Raw genomic sequence first — 17972 nt, forward strand, 5'->3', positions numbered from 1 at the left:
TATAATTTATTGTGGGATGAACGGATTTCATATGGCGACTTAGACTGCAAATTGAGCTCGACGATAATGTTAATATACGAGAGCAGTAGACGCCATTCTTTCTTTCATTTATTAAACACGCATTAAAACAAATAATACAACTATCTTCAAACAAGTGCTTAAGTAATTCAAACACAAAAATTAATATGAAATATTACTAAACAATTACGAGCGACTAGCGATTTTACAAAAGTTGCGAATAAAAAATTAAGTAACTACTTGCGGTGAACTACCGGCTGGCCGCATGAAAAATATAAACACAAATACTTATTAAATATTAAAATTCAGACGTACCATAGGTATAAAAATGTACCTAGCGGCCAGGGCATACGGTTCAAAATCACTAGGAATAATTCCGTGTCGCTTGCTCATTTATTTTGCGTAGATCGGTCTGTCTCGCTCGCTCGGTTCCGTTCGTGTATTAAGCAACATTACACGACAAAAAAAGAAACATGTTGGGTGATAGTGTCATGTTTGTTTCCTTCGCGTAATGTGTGATGTTGCATTACATCTTAGAGTAATATTACCGGAGTAATATCACTCGCATTACTTACACATGTCTAGAATGCAGCGAAAACTTTGCATAATCATTCGCAAATGTCGTCCTACACTTGCGGGTTTGCGTATTCGTGCGCATGTGAGTGACCGGTGTTAAACATTGACATTAATACCTAGTCGACAAATGAAGTATCGATTCTAGCCCTACTGTTTTCATTTAGTTGAGTACGAAATCCGGATACCTACATATAAGATTATTGCGATTTACAAATTTTTAGTTAATTATGTGAACTTGACAACGTTGTCGTGTAGTCGTTATTATTCTCTCTTTCATTGTTATTCGTTATAAAACCTATTTAATAAATTTCTGTAATACCTAATATGTAGTTCGAAATCTATCGGACTGTGAGTAAACACATCGTTTAATTAATAAAAAATATTTGGCTTATTATGTACACACGTCCATTGAATAAAATTATTTCGCAAAACAACTATTTGGCCACTTATAAATTCAATCAAAAATATGGAAAGTAACTCGTTTAATGAAACGATCGGTATATGGATATCCGACAAAAAGAGCCAAAAACTTAATTGGAAAGAATTAATTAATACATGCGCTGCGTTTAACTATAATGTTGTCAAGGTAAGTTTATTTTAAAAGTTTTTTGTAGGTATATTTTTTTTACTTTATTAGTTATCCTACAAAAAAATGTTACAAAAACGCACTATTGAAATAGTATAGTATAGTACAAAACATACTAATGATATATTTTAATTTATTTAAATGAAGTAATCATGGAAGTGTCATCAGTAGCTTAATATAAAAAAAATTATAGTAACAAATAATACAGAAGTGAGAGTGAGGTGGCCAACAGTTTGCATTAACTGAAACCCAGCATAATTAAAATAATAACTGTACACCTTAAACTACTGTCCAAAAGTTTGGAAACACCTTATTTTCTATACTATATTTAAAAAAAAACTGTAATAATCTCTAAATAAACAAATTATTAAGTATTGAAGCTAAAGCAAAACTTCTTATCTCTTAATAGATGTCCCTTATTTTGTAAAAAGACCAAAACATGTGTTTTTATTGACTACAAAAGATTTGACACTACGAATTGCTGATTTCTTTCAATTGGTGGCTTTAAGCATTGTTTGTGTTTTGAATAGAGTCCAATCTATTAAATATGCCTTTAAAATTACAAAATATATTACTTTAGAGTTCAGTGTATTTTGTGACGTTCATGTGATAGTTACAGCAGTTGACACATAAAATGGCAAAAATGAAACAGATTTCTCTTGAACAGCAGATTGCTGTTCTTGCTATCTGTACTTTGAACAAGGAAGGATATTCTATATGTCCAATTGTAGAAATGGTTGGCGTTTCATGTACATTATAATCTTAAATGAAAATGAAGTACTGGAGTAAATTAAGACCGAAAGAAATCTGTACGTCCCAAATCTACCACAAAGCTGCAAGATGGTTCATTAAAATGTTATTGAAACCAAATCAACGATTGACTGAACCCCATATTACCGCTACTTTAAATGAAGCATGAACTACTTTAAAAGCCACTTTCATTTACAACTGTAAAGAGACGTTTACTATCTGCTGACCTTAAAGGATGCGTAGCAGCCAAAAACCCTAGACTAAATAGTATCCATGAGAAAAATAGATAGGAATGAGCTAAAACGCATAAAAATTTAATGGAAAAAGACTGAAAAAAAGTCTTTTGCACGGATGAGTTCAATTTCAGATTTTTAGAACAAACAGACAGACATGTTTTGCGCACTGGTCAAAAAAACAAACAGGCTTCAGAAGCGTGTATTGTGCTTACTACTGAGCATTGTGGTAGTAGAGTAATGGTTTAGGATTGCTTTGGTAACAATAAGCCCAGCTATTTGGTAAAAGTTCACGGCAAAGTAAATAAAGAAAGTTATCTGGAAATGCTTCAGTAAAATGTGATTCCTTCTGGAATTAATGTAATCGGCCAAAATGTTGTTTTCCAATAAGACAATGACTCCAAACATTCAGGAAAAAAATGAGTTGAAGTTACTGGACTGAATATTTTGGTAAATTAAATAACAGAATGAGAAAATTTTGTGGTCAAATAATAAAAAATTAAGGGGGTCATTTTGATGAGGCAAAAATTTAATGATAAGTAATTTATGTTATTACATATTTATGAACTGTATATATTTACTACATAATAATCTCATGTTTCATTCAGATTTCAGTGTTATAAATAGTGACTTATGTGTTTTAATGAATTTTTTTTAAAACTAATAATTAGTGTTTCCAAACTTTTCAATGGTAGTGTATACGTAAACAGTATATTCTTAGGTATTTATGAGCTGAATAAGTATGACTGAAAATATTATTTAATAACTTTTAAAATAATTTTAGATAAATAAATGTACATGTTCAGCTTAAATAATCTATAAATATGGTAGTGAATTTACTTTGTCTATTTCACGCAGTTAATCAGGCATAACATGATTACCTTGAAGTTGCTTTTTGTAATATTACTTAATAGTCATTGCAATGACAAATGCAAAGTCGCATTTTCTTTTATGAATGATATTGGATTTTTTGGTACCTTCTGGTATATTTGTTATAGTATATGAAATAAATGCTGTAATTTAACCCTTAATTCAAGATTATGAATGTCCAATTCAATACCAATATTTCAAAATCACATTTTCAATAACACATGTTTACACTTTGTTAATGAACTTTTACTAAAATAACCATAGATCAGATTATAGTAACAACCACATCTCGGGAATATATATATAGTCTGATAGCACACAGAACTGACTAAAATAATGGGAAATCTACAATAATTTTTGAGACTGTCCTGTATGTCCAGTAAAAACAAAATATTGAATACACCGTAAGATTCTATAGCCTATTATGATTTGAATCTAAATAAGCAATATCAATGTTTTTTAGCAAATCATTCTTTTTGCTGTATTGCCTATGGGTAAGTTCCACCATGGGTAAGTTCCACCACCCTGCCTATTTCTGCAGTAATGGTTTTATACTGGTCTGATAATATCACAAAATTGTAATTTGTGAACTGTGACATTATTTTACTAAAGAAATTTGATGCTAAGTAGTATTAGAAACTACATACTGTATCAGACAATAAAGTCTTATCTGTTTAAATATATTATGTACTATATGTCATCTTCGGTCACCGCCCTCGTAGAACCCGTCGCTTGTGACGAAGGGCTGGACGAGCGTATTAACCCATAGACACAGCCCACTGAGTTTCTCGCCGGATCTTCTCAGTGGGTCGCGTTTCCGATCCGGTGGTAGATTCTGCGAAGCACTGCTCTTGCTAGGGTCAGTGTTAGCATCACTCCGGTTTGAGCAGTTTACGCTGAAATAGCCTCTCAAGGCTATGGCTATAAGCTTAGGTAGGAAAAGAAATTTCCTCTTTTTTTTTCCTATTACCCTCTACTGGCGTGTAGGGTTCGAATCAAATTCTTTCATTTGCATTGGTCTTAGTTCTAGCCCCTCCCACGTCATGCCCAAGACGCCCAGTTCCTGCTCCACTGAGTAACGCCAAGTTGTTTTGGAATGGCCTCTCTTCCTTTTGCCAGACATAATTTATATTCATTATTTAACATAAAATGCAAGTGCTGCAGAAATTTACTACAGTTTTCAAAATAATCTGTATTATTTTCAGTTGGATTTAGATCAATCTTTAGATGACCAAGCACGAATAGACGTGTTCCTTCACAAACTCACTGATATTATAGCAGCTGCTGATCAAGGGGATCCAAAAGTAAGCCATTTTGTTTATTGAAAAATCTTGTTTCTTAAAGTAATATCTTCTTTCCCCAACCAAAGATTGTTGTTAATACACCTTTTATGTTTTAGTGTTGTATAAGTTGTTTGTATGTATGTGTAAATGTATTTTTTTTTGTTTTTTTTTAGATTATTTTTTTCAACACAAATTAGTTCAGTACAGGTCTTCTGGCCTTAAAACACAACAGAAACTTTTAAACCGGAATGCATTACCAGTTCGCTGTAGAACTCAGAGGAATTTGAATAGCAGATGCACTTTAATGGCGTTGTTCGATACACTGTACTTTCTGTCTATTTTTTTGATTTCTTTTTGACTGATGGGTGTTCTTGCTCATGGGCCACATCGTGTTAAATGGTTACGAATTCCAAACTAATCATAACGTAAATGCAGGCAACCTTCTTGAGATCTGACATTGATGTCGCCAGTTATGTAGTCGTGGGTATAGTCGGCTGTCTTAATTTTCTAACTGGAATGCATGACTGCTTCTGGAAAAAAATAGGACTGTGATACTTGTGAGAGCGGGCTCACACGCCTCACAACCAGTGATTATGCAAAATTAGAAATTAATTGATTAATTAAGTTTTTACTTTCTTTCTATAACGATTGAAAAGCGTCACAATCTTATATGTTCGTATTGTTAGTAAAAATAAGATTTTATAAATATTAAGTTATAATGAAAAATAATTGTCATTAAGTATGTAAATTCAATGAACATTGTTTCAGATATTACAAAAATGTTTTGTACTAAACATACAAATATGTATATGGGGGATATTTTTCCAGTGATATGGTAAAAATAACATATGTTGTTTTGTTGTTCCAGGCATCGATAATAATCAACCGAGTGGAACAGTTTTTATCAAATCATCCAGAAATCGTTGTCATCGATCCCTTAGAAAGTGTCAGGATTTTACTGAATAGGTAAACTGAAAAGGATGGTTCAAGGTTTCTGCTTTCAGGATACACTAGATTATATGTTGCCTTCAAATTAAGACTAGCTTATTGCCTATCTGATGGTCGTTATTCCTGTGGCCTATGTCAGAGTTAACTGCTACACTACGTCATCGTTCTTGTTTTAACGACGACAGAAAGACGCACGAGCTTTTAGATACCGAATAATCTATAATAATTTAAAAATCTACAGTGGATTTTACGGATGTTCCGTTATAACTACTGACCCATGCATCCGATTGACTTGAAACTTGGTATCCATGTAGAAAATACATGTACTTAATGGATAGGCTAATATTTATATGAGTGTTGGACTCCCTAATAATAATGACAATAAATAATAATGTTAATTTTAAATGCGCAGCGAAGCGGGCAAGTACGACTAGTCAAACATACAAGCATTTATTTCATACATTAATATAATGACAGTAGATATATCTTGTTATCTTTTATACATTACATTCCATTGCCGACCATGACCGACGGTGACTACTTACTAGTAGATTTTTTTTTCCGTGCAGTTTGGGTCATAAAAAATCGGAGCGGTGAAGCGAGTATTTCGCTCTCTTTTCCACTCACGAGCCTTATGGACGGGCATAGTGATGCCCATTATTGTTGTCGATAAGCGTTATCGATAGTGTATTTAGTTTTGTCATTTTGTGGGTTAGTAATAAAAATGAAAGAAAGAACACCCGGCGCAGGGTGTTCGTGTACCGACAAAGCCCATAATTTAATATACACTTTAAACGCTCTCAAATATACTTTTTTATTACTACACATAAACCACCCATGAATGAGTTATCTTCAACTGTATAAACAATAGTTTTTCAAATATGTACATATGTACATATTTAAAAAAAAATATTACTCGTTTCTGCTTATAAAATATGTAAACAATGTATTTGTGGCGCCGATCGTTGTAACGAGGCTGAAAGAAGAAGAAGAATAAACAATATGTACATTTTAAATCTATGTTTCATTTTTTCAGAAATTGTTACTATTCGATACTCCAGGATGAAACGTCTTTCTCAAACCAAGGGATATTCACACCTAATTTTGCAGAGTTCACGTATAATGTAATAGAAAGGAATATTGAAATAATGAAACAGAGAGGCGTCACATTTCCATTAGTTTGCAAACCTACATTAGCGCACGGTTCGAAGTCTGCACATGAAATGGTAATAATATTTAATGAAAAGGATCTTGGTGCTTGCAAACCGCCATGTGTTGTGCAAAGTTTTGTGAACCACAATGCTGTCCTCCATAAAGTATTTTTAGTAGGAGATCGGTAAGTATTTTAGAATTTTCCTTTGAAATTATCGTTATAAATGAATACACGTAAATGGAAAGAACAACTTATATTGATTATTCATTAGTACACTAACTTTCAAAACAATGATTTATTTGTACAATTGGTTTCAGTTCGTATATTGTATTCTTTTAATTGTTTTTTGTTGACTTTTTGTTATAGTTTTTTTTTTACATTTATATCTATGTTAGAAATACTTAAAGCCTATTTTTTTTTTGTTTCTAGATACCACATCTGTGAGCGGCCAAGCATTAAAAATTTTACATCATCCGAAAATTTGGATCCAATATATTACAGTACCGGGGAGGTATGCAAAGCGGATAGTCAGTCCACGCTCTCTATTCTAGACCCACACGACAACGCTGATATCACGTTGACAGTTAATGAGGAGAAGATAAAAAGCATTATTCGAGTACTGAGAAAAAAGATCGGCTTACTGTTAGCCGGGTTCGACGTTGTCATAGACAACGCGACGGGTAATCATGCAGTTATCGATATTAATGTATTCCCTAGTTACGATAATTTCCCTAATTTCTTTGAACATTTATTAGACTCGATTAATAACATTCGAAAGGCTAATGGACATATAAATGGTGATTGTAATGGTATAAGTGACTTAACAAATCGACTAAATGGTTTGTACAATGTCGGAAGGGATCCTGTTAAATATGGAGTCAAAGGAATGAATGTCGATTAAATGAATAGTATAAGAAATTTAAAGTGTTTAAATATTGATTTTGAATATTCTTGCTCAGCATAGACAGACATTGGCCACTTGTTTAAATGTCTTGATAATAGTTCGACTGATATTCTCACCGTTTTATCAGGTCATCAATTGGATATTTAAAGCTGGTAGGCGTACGAAGTGCTATCCCCATAACATAACCACATATATTGTCTACAGATTTTGAAATATTATAACAGTTTAAGAAAATCTTGGTTTAATTTCTACTAGTGCAAAAAAGCTTGTAATAAGACAATTTTTTGTATTTTACAAACAAGGGAATGCAAATTGTCTTATTGTAAAAATTGTGTATTTTTAGTGTGCAAAAAATATTCACTCATCTGTGTGCTTAGTGCGAGTTTCTTAACATCTATAGCGTAAAAGAAGATAGCCTAATTTTGTATGCAGTGGGAACAGCGCCCCTAGCGGCAAAAGTAGGCCAACGATGCCATTCCATACAAATATGAGCTAACTTTTACGCTATCGAGAACGTTAAAAAACTCGCACTAAGCACACTGATCACATTGTTAAAAGTAAACGTAATTATTTAAATGTAAGGGATAGGATTTGGTTCGACACCTTTCAGTCAGCAATTATATTTTATAAGGAATAATTTGGTAAGGATGTTGAGTATGGACCAATTAGCACATTTGCAATGTACCTCCACTATTGATATTTATTTGTATGTATTTAAATATATTTTTTTTTGTTTTTTTTTGTTTTTGTGGTACAGGACTTTCAAGTCGTGCGTTTCATATGAATCAAATATAAATCGAAATCGTTTTTAAACAAAGTCATTTAAAATGAACTATCACTAGATAATAACGTCTGACCCAATAAAATCGCGATCGAGAAATTATATGAAAGGTATATGTATACTCCAGAATTCACACAATTAAATAAAAAATGGAAGTCCGGTGAGGTCATTGCCCTCGTAAGACCCGCCATCAGTGCTTAGTGCGAGTTTTTTAACGTTCTCGATAAAATAAAAGTTAAGTCAAATTTGTATGAAGTTGGAACGTTTACCTATGTTTGCCGCTAGGGGCACTGTTCCAGCTGCATACAAATTTGAGTTAACTTTTACGCTATCGAGAACGTTAAAAAACTCGCATTATTTTGTGTACAGATGACATTTTAAGAAATATGAAAGGATTAATACCATCAAGCAGGTTTTAAATTTTTAGGGCAATGGTTTCACATTTTGTATGCCATTGATAGCGTAATCACATTGAAAAGTGACGACATTTTCACTTAATTATTTAAAAAATGTCTGGCGTGAATATTTGAAGGATTATTGGAATGAGTTTCTGAAATAATTAAAAATAATAATAAGAGATAAAATGAGATGAAACAAAGGCTCAGTAAAATTATGGTTATAAACATTTTGGAAGAACCTCAGAAGCCACGTCCGGGGTTTTGTTTTATTTTCACAAGTTTGTGCACCCTTATAGATGCTCAACAGTTAATAAACTACTGTTGTATTTTTTTTATTGCTTAGATGGGTGGACGAGCTCACGGCCCACCTGATGTTAAGTGGTTACCGGAGCCCATAGACATCTACAACGGAAATGCCGCCACCCACCTGAGATATGAGTTCTAAGGTCTCAGTATAGTTCAAGTTACAGATTCAGAATGATATAATATGTTTTTGATCATTTCTTTTATCGGACTCAAGAAATCGGACACCCAAAACAAATATCACACCAATAAAATCTCAGTTATTCACATCACATTGAGAGCAATACCGGGTATATAGATTAAGAAAAAAAAGTTCAATAAGAAATTTCAAATTTACATCTGACTTGACTCTGATATTAACATTATAATAATATGTGGTATAGTTTATTTTACTACAGGGAACAATGTCGCTCATAAACTTTAATATCGACAGAAGTCAATAGCCACTGTAGCCTTGTGTAATAAAAATATATATTTTGGCTACAGGTCTTAAATTCTGCCATGAATTTTCAATCGATTTCGATAAGCCTTCACTAAAACTGGAATATTGATCGAGCAGTATTAATGACTCATTTATTTTATGATTTTAAACTAATTTACAAAAAGTGGCTTTCTTAAATAATGTAAACCATATATGACGTAGAATCATGTTGTGGGTAGTTGAAAATTTGTGTTCGTTCTTTTTGAAATAATGTTTGCATTGAAGTTTTTCCCCACTGACCGATAGATGTCACTATAAAGAAGGGCAGATGAGATGAGCTCACGGTTTACTGATGTGAAACAGTTAACACTGCCGCCTGATTTGAGACATCTAAATGAAGTTTCTATATTTATCAGAATATCGATGCTGATAGTGCTCGCGAAACTTCTATAAATATGAAAGTAGAACGATCATACTAAACCGTCCGGACTGAAATTCCCAAGTCATTTAGTCGTCTCAGTATCGATTTTAGGAAAACCATAAAAGTTGAAGCATAGATGTATTTCAATTTGATTCATTAATTATTATTGACGAATTAGATTTGTATCGGCAGCTATCTAACTATAATTAGAGCTTTAAAATGCTCTTCTGAAATTGATCATTCATTGATTCAACATGCTTTTTGTGGTGATGCGAATAACGATATGATAAAATTAGAAAAGAAAATAATGTATCTTAAATAACAAATATTTATTAATAAATATCGCCCAGGAACAACTGATGTTTAAAATATCATGATAATATTTAAAATTATAGGAACAACCTAAGTTCAAAATATCATGATAATATTCGATATTATTAGCCATTATAAATGGATGCTAGAACGTACTTTAAATCTTATATATTTCTTGTAACAATTCCAATATATTGCTAATTACCTGAAATCATCAATATACTTCGATTAGAATCGTCCATGTTTGCAGACTTACCTCTATATCTAATATAAGTTACTTTTAGATATGTTTTGTAAAATGTCTTTTCTTCTTTTTATTTTGATACATCACAATATTTCCAGCTTATTTGGATCGTATACGCAGATTTATGAGTTTAAGAAACATGTAAAAATAATATTAGTAATTTTAATATTCTTGTGGTTCATTGTGAAATGCTGTATGTAATGTCGGTGTGGTGCGAGTACTACTGAACTTTATTTTTGTCAAGAATTCATTAATAAAGAAAGCCATTTAGATTATGTTATTGATTCTACAGTAGGTATTGGCACGCATGCCTCTCGTTTCAGAAATTATTAATAAACTATTATTGAACTAATTAACTTAGGTACTTACGTATTAACGCCACCGCAGCAAAAAATCACTCTTGTAGTACTAAAAATTGGGCCAAAAAGAAGCAAATAGCAAGACAATAAGGACACTAAAGTTCTCTTCTTGTGTGTACAAACAACAAGGCGACTATAGATAAAAAATAAGATGGCTTTTTATTAGTTCATTATTTGAATTTTTGCTGCGGTGGCGTTAATAGGTAAGTACCTTAACTTAAAACAACAGGCCCGTTAACTTTGTTTTGGTACTTACAATGTTATTGGTGACGGTTGTTAGAATAGATTTACGATGGTTGTTATATTCTGGTCTCAGTCTTCAGTTTATGCCGTGATATGTTGATGTAACTCAGATTGGGCATAGTATGACTAAAGCCTAAATCTGTGTAATATTGTATGCAGTACAAAAACACATAAATTAACATTGTCTTCTAAAAGTATTTTTAGAATATGTATTAAAATGATAAATACTTTCTAAGACTGATATCTATTATTAAGTACTTATATTACTCGTAAAAGAATAACTGAGGAATTGAATATGAAACTAAAATGTATTTATTTCCTATCGACTTTTGAATAGGAAATTCCGAATGTACCTACCTAATTGAGTTATTTTATTAAACAATCTGGGGTATATTTGTATATTTTTGAGTATTATTGATTGTGCTTTTCATTTTTAGATTGTTCTATTGAGAACCTTCAGGTTATTGTAGAAGCTAGTAGGCATAGCGGAAATAATGTTTAATGATGTTTTTGTATTTATGATTAAGTGAATTAAATGCCAACTTAAACAGGTGTCTGGAACTGCAATAAAACTTTTATTAATGAAATATAAATCCTAAATAATATTGCTGTCGTTTGAATTTAACTTACTGTGCCAGCAAAAGTTTTAAGCTCGCACGAGTACTACTATCCGGATTTTTTTTCGTTGTCATTATATTGTTGCCTAATTAATTAGGAGGCCTCATGTCTAGTTGGGTTGTGGCGTACGCGTTGTGATAGCCATGGGCTTCGATGATCACCAGGTCGGTTCGTAATCGCGTCCATAAAACAATAAATTGAGCACGCCGGTCGTTTTTTTTGTGTTAATTGTGTAAAATCTAAATAAAAAAAATTGTAAGTAATGTCGTTCAAAGTTCTGCAGTACGTGTTAAGATACTCAATACTTTAAGTTTTGGTATTAATCTTATATTTTAAACTAAGTAATTGTGATAGTAAACGTGATTATGTCGTAACTTATTCCTGACATAGTTTTAACAGCAATTGCATGCTTCATTGGAACTTATTATTCACCACAGAACATCAAAGGTGTATCCTTTAGGTACAGTTTGCAAAAACAAAATATAGACCCGTATTTCAAGTGCTTTTATTTATCTTTACTCCAATGGATTTAATGATTTATTTAGTATAATGCTTCACTGCTATTGTGTAATATATATAACCAGCCAATAAAATCCCAATAAAACTATTTTGAATCAGCATGATATACATTTTATTATGGAAGTTCTTTTATTGTAAACCCACGTACACAATAACGGTTCAAAACTCCGACATAAAGGCGGTAATTGTTAATTCGACACAGTTGTATGCATAAATCACATCTAGTTGCAGAGCGAGACGTAAATGTGTACAATTTATTATACATTATGGTATACGGTACACAGTGTGATACATCGGTCTGTTCGAGAGCATCGTCGGTGCGGAAGCCGCGTGCCGCCTCCGCGCTTTCATAAAACGCGGGAAGTCATGTCATACACAGACTGCACTATTACGAATGGGCTCAGCTGTGTTATTTTATGGTTTCAAATGTTTTTTTTTTTTTTTTTTTTTTATGATTGAAAGTTTACTGGTGGCCCGAAGGCCTTTCCAGTTTCACCAGGACAGGTGGGCGAGCAAAGGCTCAGCCAAGAGGGGCGGGATTTGCTAACAACTGCCCGAGCGCCTCAGAAGGAGACCTAACAACTCAAGAGCAATTGTTTCGCGAATGAATCTACTACCGGATCGGAATCGCGACCCGCTGAGAAGATCCGGCGAGAAACTCAGCGGGCTGATGCATGGGTTAGGCTGCACGTCGACCTCTTTGTCGAGTTCGACGAGTACGGTTACCGGGGTCCCTAAGCCTGCTCCTAGTATTAGAGCTGAAGGCATCTAATGCAGAGGTTATTGGATCTGATGGATCCGTAAGGACGTGTCTAGGGCGTCGACGGTGACTGGCTCCTGCATGATCAGGATTCGGGGAGTAGTCAGCGGCGGCAACGATAAGGCGATTATTATGACGCATAGCCTTATCGAAGTATCGTTCCGACGCTGACTTCATGTATTTCCGAATTGATTCGAGGCCCAGGTCGTCGTGTAGGTCAACGTTCCTCACGAACCACGGAGCCCCGACAGCTAACCTGCAAAAGCGGGATTGTAGGGATTGGAGGGTGTCTATATGTGTGCGGGCCGCGTGAGCGAACACCACACTCGCGTAAGTCATGACGGGCCTTATGCAAGTTTTGTAAAGTGTCACCTTGTTCCGAAGGGACATTTTACTCCGCTTACAGATCATGGGGTAGAGTCTACCGAGAATAAACGCGGCACGGTCACGGACTGATTTTATATGCGGGCGGAATGTCATCGATGCATCCAGGGTAACGCCCAGGTACTTGACCTTCCTAGCCCAGGGTATGGGTTGTCTAAAGAGAGTAATCGGAGGTGTGAGATTCCTCCTCCTAATCCGGGAGGAAATCCGTGTGGAGCTTCCCCTCTGAAATAGCACCGCAGTACTTTTCGCTGGGTTGATGTCTATGCGCCATTTTCGGAACCACTGTCCTAGGGCTAGGGCTGCGCTCTGAAGCTTCTTCGCGATTAGGGACTTATTTCTACTAGAATAGTAAACAGTCGTGTCGTCGGCGAATAAAGCTAAATGGGTCGGCGACGACCGGGGAATATCGTTGACGAATAAGCTAAATAGGAGGGGTGAGAGGACAGAGCCTTGCGGGACTCCAGCCGCGAGAGGTCGTGGGGAGGAGCGGGTTCCCTCGACTCGATATCGAAAAGAGCGGTTCGACAAGAAGTCCCGTATGATGAGCACGAGACTATCCGGAACGCCCATGTTGAATAGTTTGAAAATCAAACCATTGTGCCAGACTTTGTCGAACGCTTTTGCGACGTCGAAGAAGAGAGCTCCCGTGTATAACGGTTTTGGTCGATTAAGCCCCACAAGAATGTGCTCCGTGAGGCGGTGCACCTGTTGAACGCATGAGTGATTTGTACGGAATCCGAATTGTTCATCGATGAGAATGCCCTTGGATGAGACGAAGTCTCTGAGGCGTTTGTAGAGCAGACGCTCATACAGTTTGCCTAGAGACATGAGGAGGCTAATCGGGCGGTAGCTCGTCGGATGATTTTTTGGTTTACCGGGTTTATGTATGCCGATAACGTCCGCTTCTTTCCACACCGCGGGAAAGATACAGTTCGCCATAGCGGCATTGAAAATAGATGCCAACATCACGATGAGTTGGACGGGTAGAATTTTAATAACGCGGTTAGATATACCGTCGGAACCGGGAGCCTTGCGAGGACGTAGGTCTTTTATCAAGTCTTTAACTTCCATCGGGGTGACGGGTGGTAGCGCATCCGAGGGTGGCAAGGAGGCTCTGCGTTCTACCTCACTGTTTACTAATTCTACATGAACAGGGTCCACGGATTGAGTGCTGGGCGTGCACTGGGTTTGCAATGTATCGGCCAGCAGCTCTGCTTTTTCATCATCATCGAACGCCGCGAGTCGGCCCGAGGGGCCTACGAGGGGGGGCATAGTTACTACCGTATCCGATTTGAGAGTGCGAGCTAAGTGGTAGTAAGACCTTTGGGAGGGCGCGAGTCTTTCTAAGAAATCAGACCATCTGGCATCTCGGACTTCGGCGATGCGAGACTTTACGTCGCGTTGTAGGGCACGCATTCGAATACGATTATCCACGGTAGGATACCTATCGTAGGCGCGGATCGAGGCGTTCTTAGCTCTAAGGAGTTCCCTAATATCGTCGGGCAATTTGAAGCGGTGAAGGAAGTCCTCCGCTACAACTTGCTTCGATGACCTATCTAATGTCGAGGTGATGTGTGACGTTAAGATGTCTATGGCTTCAGCGGTATCCTGAAGAGACGGGGTAGAGTCCGGGCTAAACGGGAGCGATGGTGGATCAGATTCAGCCAGGCTGATGCCCAGCGTGTGCCAATCCACCACAGTCCTCGTGACGGGAACGGAATCGGGAGCGCGACCGAGCTTCATAACGACGGGACGGTGGTCTGAATCTAACTCTGAAACTACTTCGATCGAGTGTAAGCGCAGAGTTACGTTTTTTAATAACGCTATGTCGAGTATATCCGGGCGATGCGCGATATTTAGCGGGTAGTGAGTCGGGGTTAGCGGAGCGACGATATCGAAGGCGAGATGATCGACTAACGCGTCAAGCCGCCTGCCATTCGGGGTTGTGGTGTGTGAGTTCCACCTGACGTGTTTACAATTTAGGTCGCCCGCCAGAATGACAGAGCTTCCCATGCCGAGCAGCGCCTCGATATCACTGCTTAAAACGATCTTATCCGGTGGAAGATAAACGGACGCGATAACGATCGGCGCGTGTCCAGTTAGTGAGATTCGGCATACTGATGCTTCGATGTTAGAAAGCGCGGGGGGATCGAGTGGGACGCAGTGCAGGGCTCGTCTATAGTAAATGACGGTACCACCACCACGAGCAGCGAGCCTGTCGTTCCTAACCATGTTATAGTTCGCGATTTTAGGGTCGCGGCGCGCGGGCTTAAGCAGGGTCTCCTGCACCAAAAAGATGTCAATTTGATGGTCACGCAAAAAATCACAAACCTGATCACGTTGATTTGCGAGACCGTAAGCGTTAAAAAATCCTATCGTTACGGATAGGGGCTTTATTCTACTTATGTACGCCATTGATTACCGGCGGAGTGAGGGGAGGACGTACGTATTTAACGACGCGTATACGTCAGCGTATTCTTGCACAACGGCGATGAAGTGTTGTGCAGTGGAGGCGGCGCGAATGGCGTCACCCAAAGCATTAACACGCTCAAAGTTGATCGACTGAAAAAAGTCGATCGCTAGAGCGAGATTGTCGGACGCGGTTGGAGTGCTGGTCGCGGGGGAACGAATCACGGGGGAGGGACGTATCACGGGGGAGGGACGTATCGCGGGGGCGGGACGAATCGCCGGGGAGGGAGCTACAGCCGTGTTCGTGTACGGCAACGGTTTAGCCCAGGCCGAGCCGCTGGGCACCGGCGCCGGCACGAAGGCAGGCTTAGCCTTCGGCACAGAGGGTACCGTGGCTTTGATGTCAGGGCCGGAAGCTCGGAGGCGGTTTTGGCGCGCGATGCGGCGATTTATTTTAGGTGCTCGGGGGCAACCACGGTAATTCGCGGGGTGACCCTGTGTTCGACACAGGACGCAGCTAGGTGGTTCCGTCGCGGTTTTTTGATCGCGAGTGCAAAGAGTCGTGGCGTGATCGTCCAAACACTTGACGCATCGAGGGCGCGCGTGACAATTACGGGAAGAATGCCCGTACAACTGACAATTGTGGCACTGGCTCGGAGTGCCTTTTTTATGAGGGGTTTCCACGGTGATTCCGGAAAGCCTACAGACCGTTCGGACGTTAAAGATTTGCTTACCCTCGGGGGTAGACTCGAGGGCGACGAGAACCATATTGTATGGCTCTCTCCCGCGTCCTGTGTGCATGCGGTGCACGGAGTTTACGGGTAGGCCTTGTTCGAGTAGGTCGGCCTTTACGAGCTCGGCATCTAACTCCTTGGGGATGCCACGTATGACTGCACGGAGCTCACGCTCCTCCTGGAGCGTATACGTATGATAACTTATACGCTCCTTTCGGAGGTAGCTTGAGAGGGCCCTATGGTCGTCGGGTGTTGCTACTTTTATCTGTATCCCGTTCGCGAGGTTACGGGCACTGACAAATTTTATGTTCTTGGCCTTAAGGGCCAGGGAGACACGGTCCCAAGCAACCTTCTCTTGAAGAATCAACGGAGGAGGGGCCTGATTTTTCGTTTGTGCCACCGGGCGCGGCGACGGCGTGGCACGGGGACAGGGAGCGACGGGGGTCGGAGGGCGGGGGCGCGACGCGTTCGCGGCTTTGCTTATTTTAGCGGCCGCGGAAGCTCGGGACTCCGCGGCACGCTTCTTACCCTTTTGCACGAGGGTGAATCCATCCATCCAATGAGGCGGGAACGAGGTCAACCTCCATATCCGAGTCAGAGTCGGAGGACGAGGAGGAAGGCGCGAGAGCGGCGGACGCGACGGAGGCCGCAGACGATCGCTGAGGTAGAACGGAAGCTGCCGCGGTAGACGCGGGAGTTTTTCGCGGGAGTATGGGGGACACGGGTGTGCTGGGCACGACGGAGGCTGCGGTGTACGTCGCGGGAGTTTTGCGCGCGCTTGAAGGGGACGCGGGAACGGTAGGCGTGGCGGAAACGGCGGGCGCGTCGGGCACGGCAGAAGAGTTCACGGCGCGTTTAGCTTTGTAAGCTAAAAATTCTGATTCGAGGGCCGGGTATTTCTCGCTTAAGAATTCCGCGAGCAGTGTGTTGGTTGGAGAGAACTCCATTTCTTCGGACTGCCCAGGGGGGGCTGCCCCGGGACTTAAACACGCGCTCGCCTTGCGGCGAGGCCCCTGCGTCGGTAACACTAAATTGGCCGAAGCGATTCTAGGAATTTTAGAAATTTTAGTGAATAGAATAAATAGAATAGAATTAGAGTCAATAGAACCTCTGCACAGTTCCCGGAGCGGCAATGCCTTGCAATTAGGCGCAGGTACAAATTCCGAGAAACACTTGGGCCACAGATGTGCCACGAACAATGATCTATTATCACCGGTAGTCACTTCCGACAAAACACTTGGACGCCAGATGTGCCACGAACCGAGGTCGGGCAATCGAACGAACAATGAGCACGTCCACGCGCGTCGGTTGCTCAAATCGGAATGTTTCAAATGTTATTTTAACAAGCATTCGTTTACATTCGATTCTAAAATCAGATATCTATGCTTGTTATCCGTTATATCGTTCCGTAATTTAATTAAAATAATTTAAGTAAATAGTTTTTTTTAATTGTGATTGTAGTCAGACGACTATACGGCCTGCCTTATAGTAAGTAGTGACTGACTCGTTGATATCTGCAACACTAGAGGCACAATCGAGCCACTGCTTACTGCTGAGGACTACACGTTTGACGAAGGATATCACTGTCATAGCGCTCGGAAAATCTTTGGATTGGGGGTTCGAAAACCGAATGTTATGTGACATTTTCTGTCTCGAATCGTCGCATCGCCATCTTGTTGCTAATTGGTCCTCATTAGGTTGCAAGTAGTACATTGATTTTGACAAATATTTATAACTAAATA

At 38.7% G+C, this 17972-nt stretch overlaps 1 protein-coding gene across 2 annotated transcripts; it reads left to right on the plus strand.

The window, feature by feature from the left end:
• Positions 1 to 329: 329 nt before the first annotated feature.
• On the plus strand, positions 330 to 11408 carry LOC101744563 (inositol-tetrakisphosphate 1-kinase). Of its 2 annotated transcripts, XM_062673670.1 has the most exons (6): positions 464 to 1180; positions 4239 to 4337; positions 5185 to 5282; positions 6301 to 6600; positions 6847 to 7097; positions 7449 to 11408. In XM_062673670.1, exons 1-6 carry the CDS (start codon positions 1061 to 1063, stop codon positions 7466 to 7468), a joined length of 888 nt encoding a protein of 295 aa, XP_062529654.1. In that variant the 5' UTR covers positions 464 to 1060; the 3' UTR covers positions 7469 to 11408. The 2 variants fall into 2 exon arrangements, with proteins under 2 accessions (XP_004928406.1, XP_062529654.1); XM_004928349.5 differs by having other exon boundaries at positions 330 to 1180; positions 6847 to 11408.
• Positions 11409 to 17972: the final 6564 nt, after the last annotated feature.

The sequence above is a fragment of the Bombyx mori genome, chromosome 18 (assembly GCF_030269925.1).
Source record: "Bombyx mori chromosome 18, ASM3026992v2".
In the NCBI taxonomy this organism is placed as follows: domain Eukaryota; kingdom Metazoa; phylum Arthropoda; class Insecta; order Lepidoptera; family Bombycidae; genus Bombyx; species Bombyx mori.

Bases quoted from the DNA above. Each gene is read 5' to 3' on its own strand.
- LOC101744563 (XM_004928349.5), top strand. From the start codon at position 1,061: ATGGAAAGTAACTCGTTTAATGAAACGATCGGTATATGGATATCCGAC. The intron at 4,338-5,184 runs GTAAGCCATTTT...TTGTTGTTCCAG, and splicing joins CTGATCAAGGGGATCCAAAA to GCATCGATAATAATCAACCG. The intron at 6,601-6,846 runs GTAAGTATTTTA...TTTTGTTTCTAG, and splicing joins GTATTTTTAGTAGGAGATCG to ATACCACATCTGTGAGCGGC.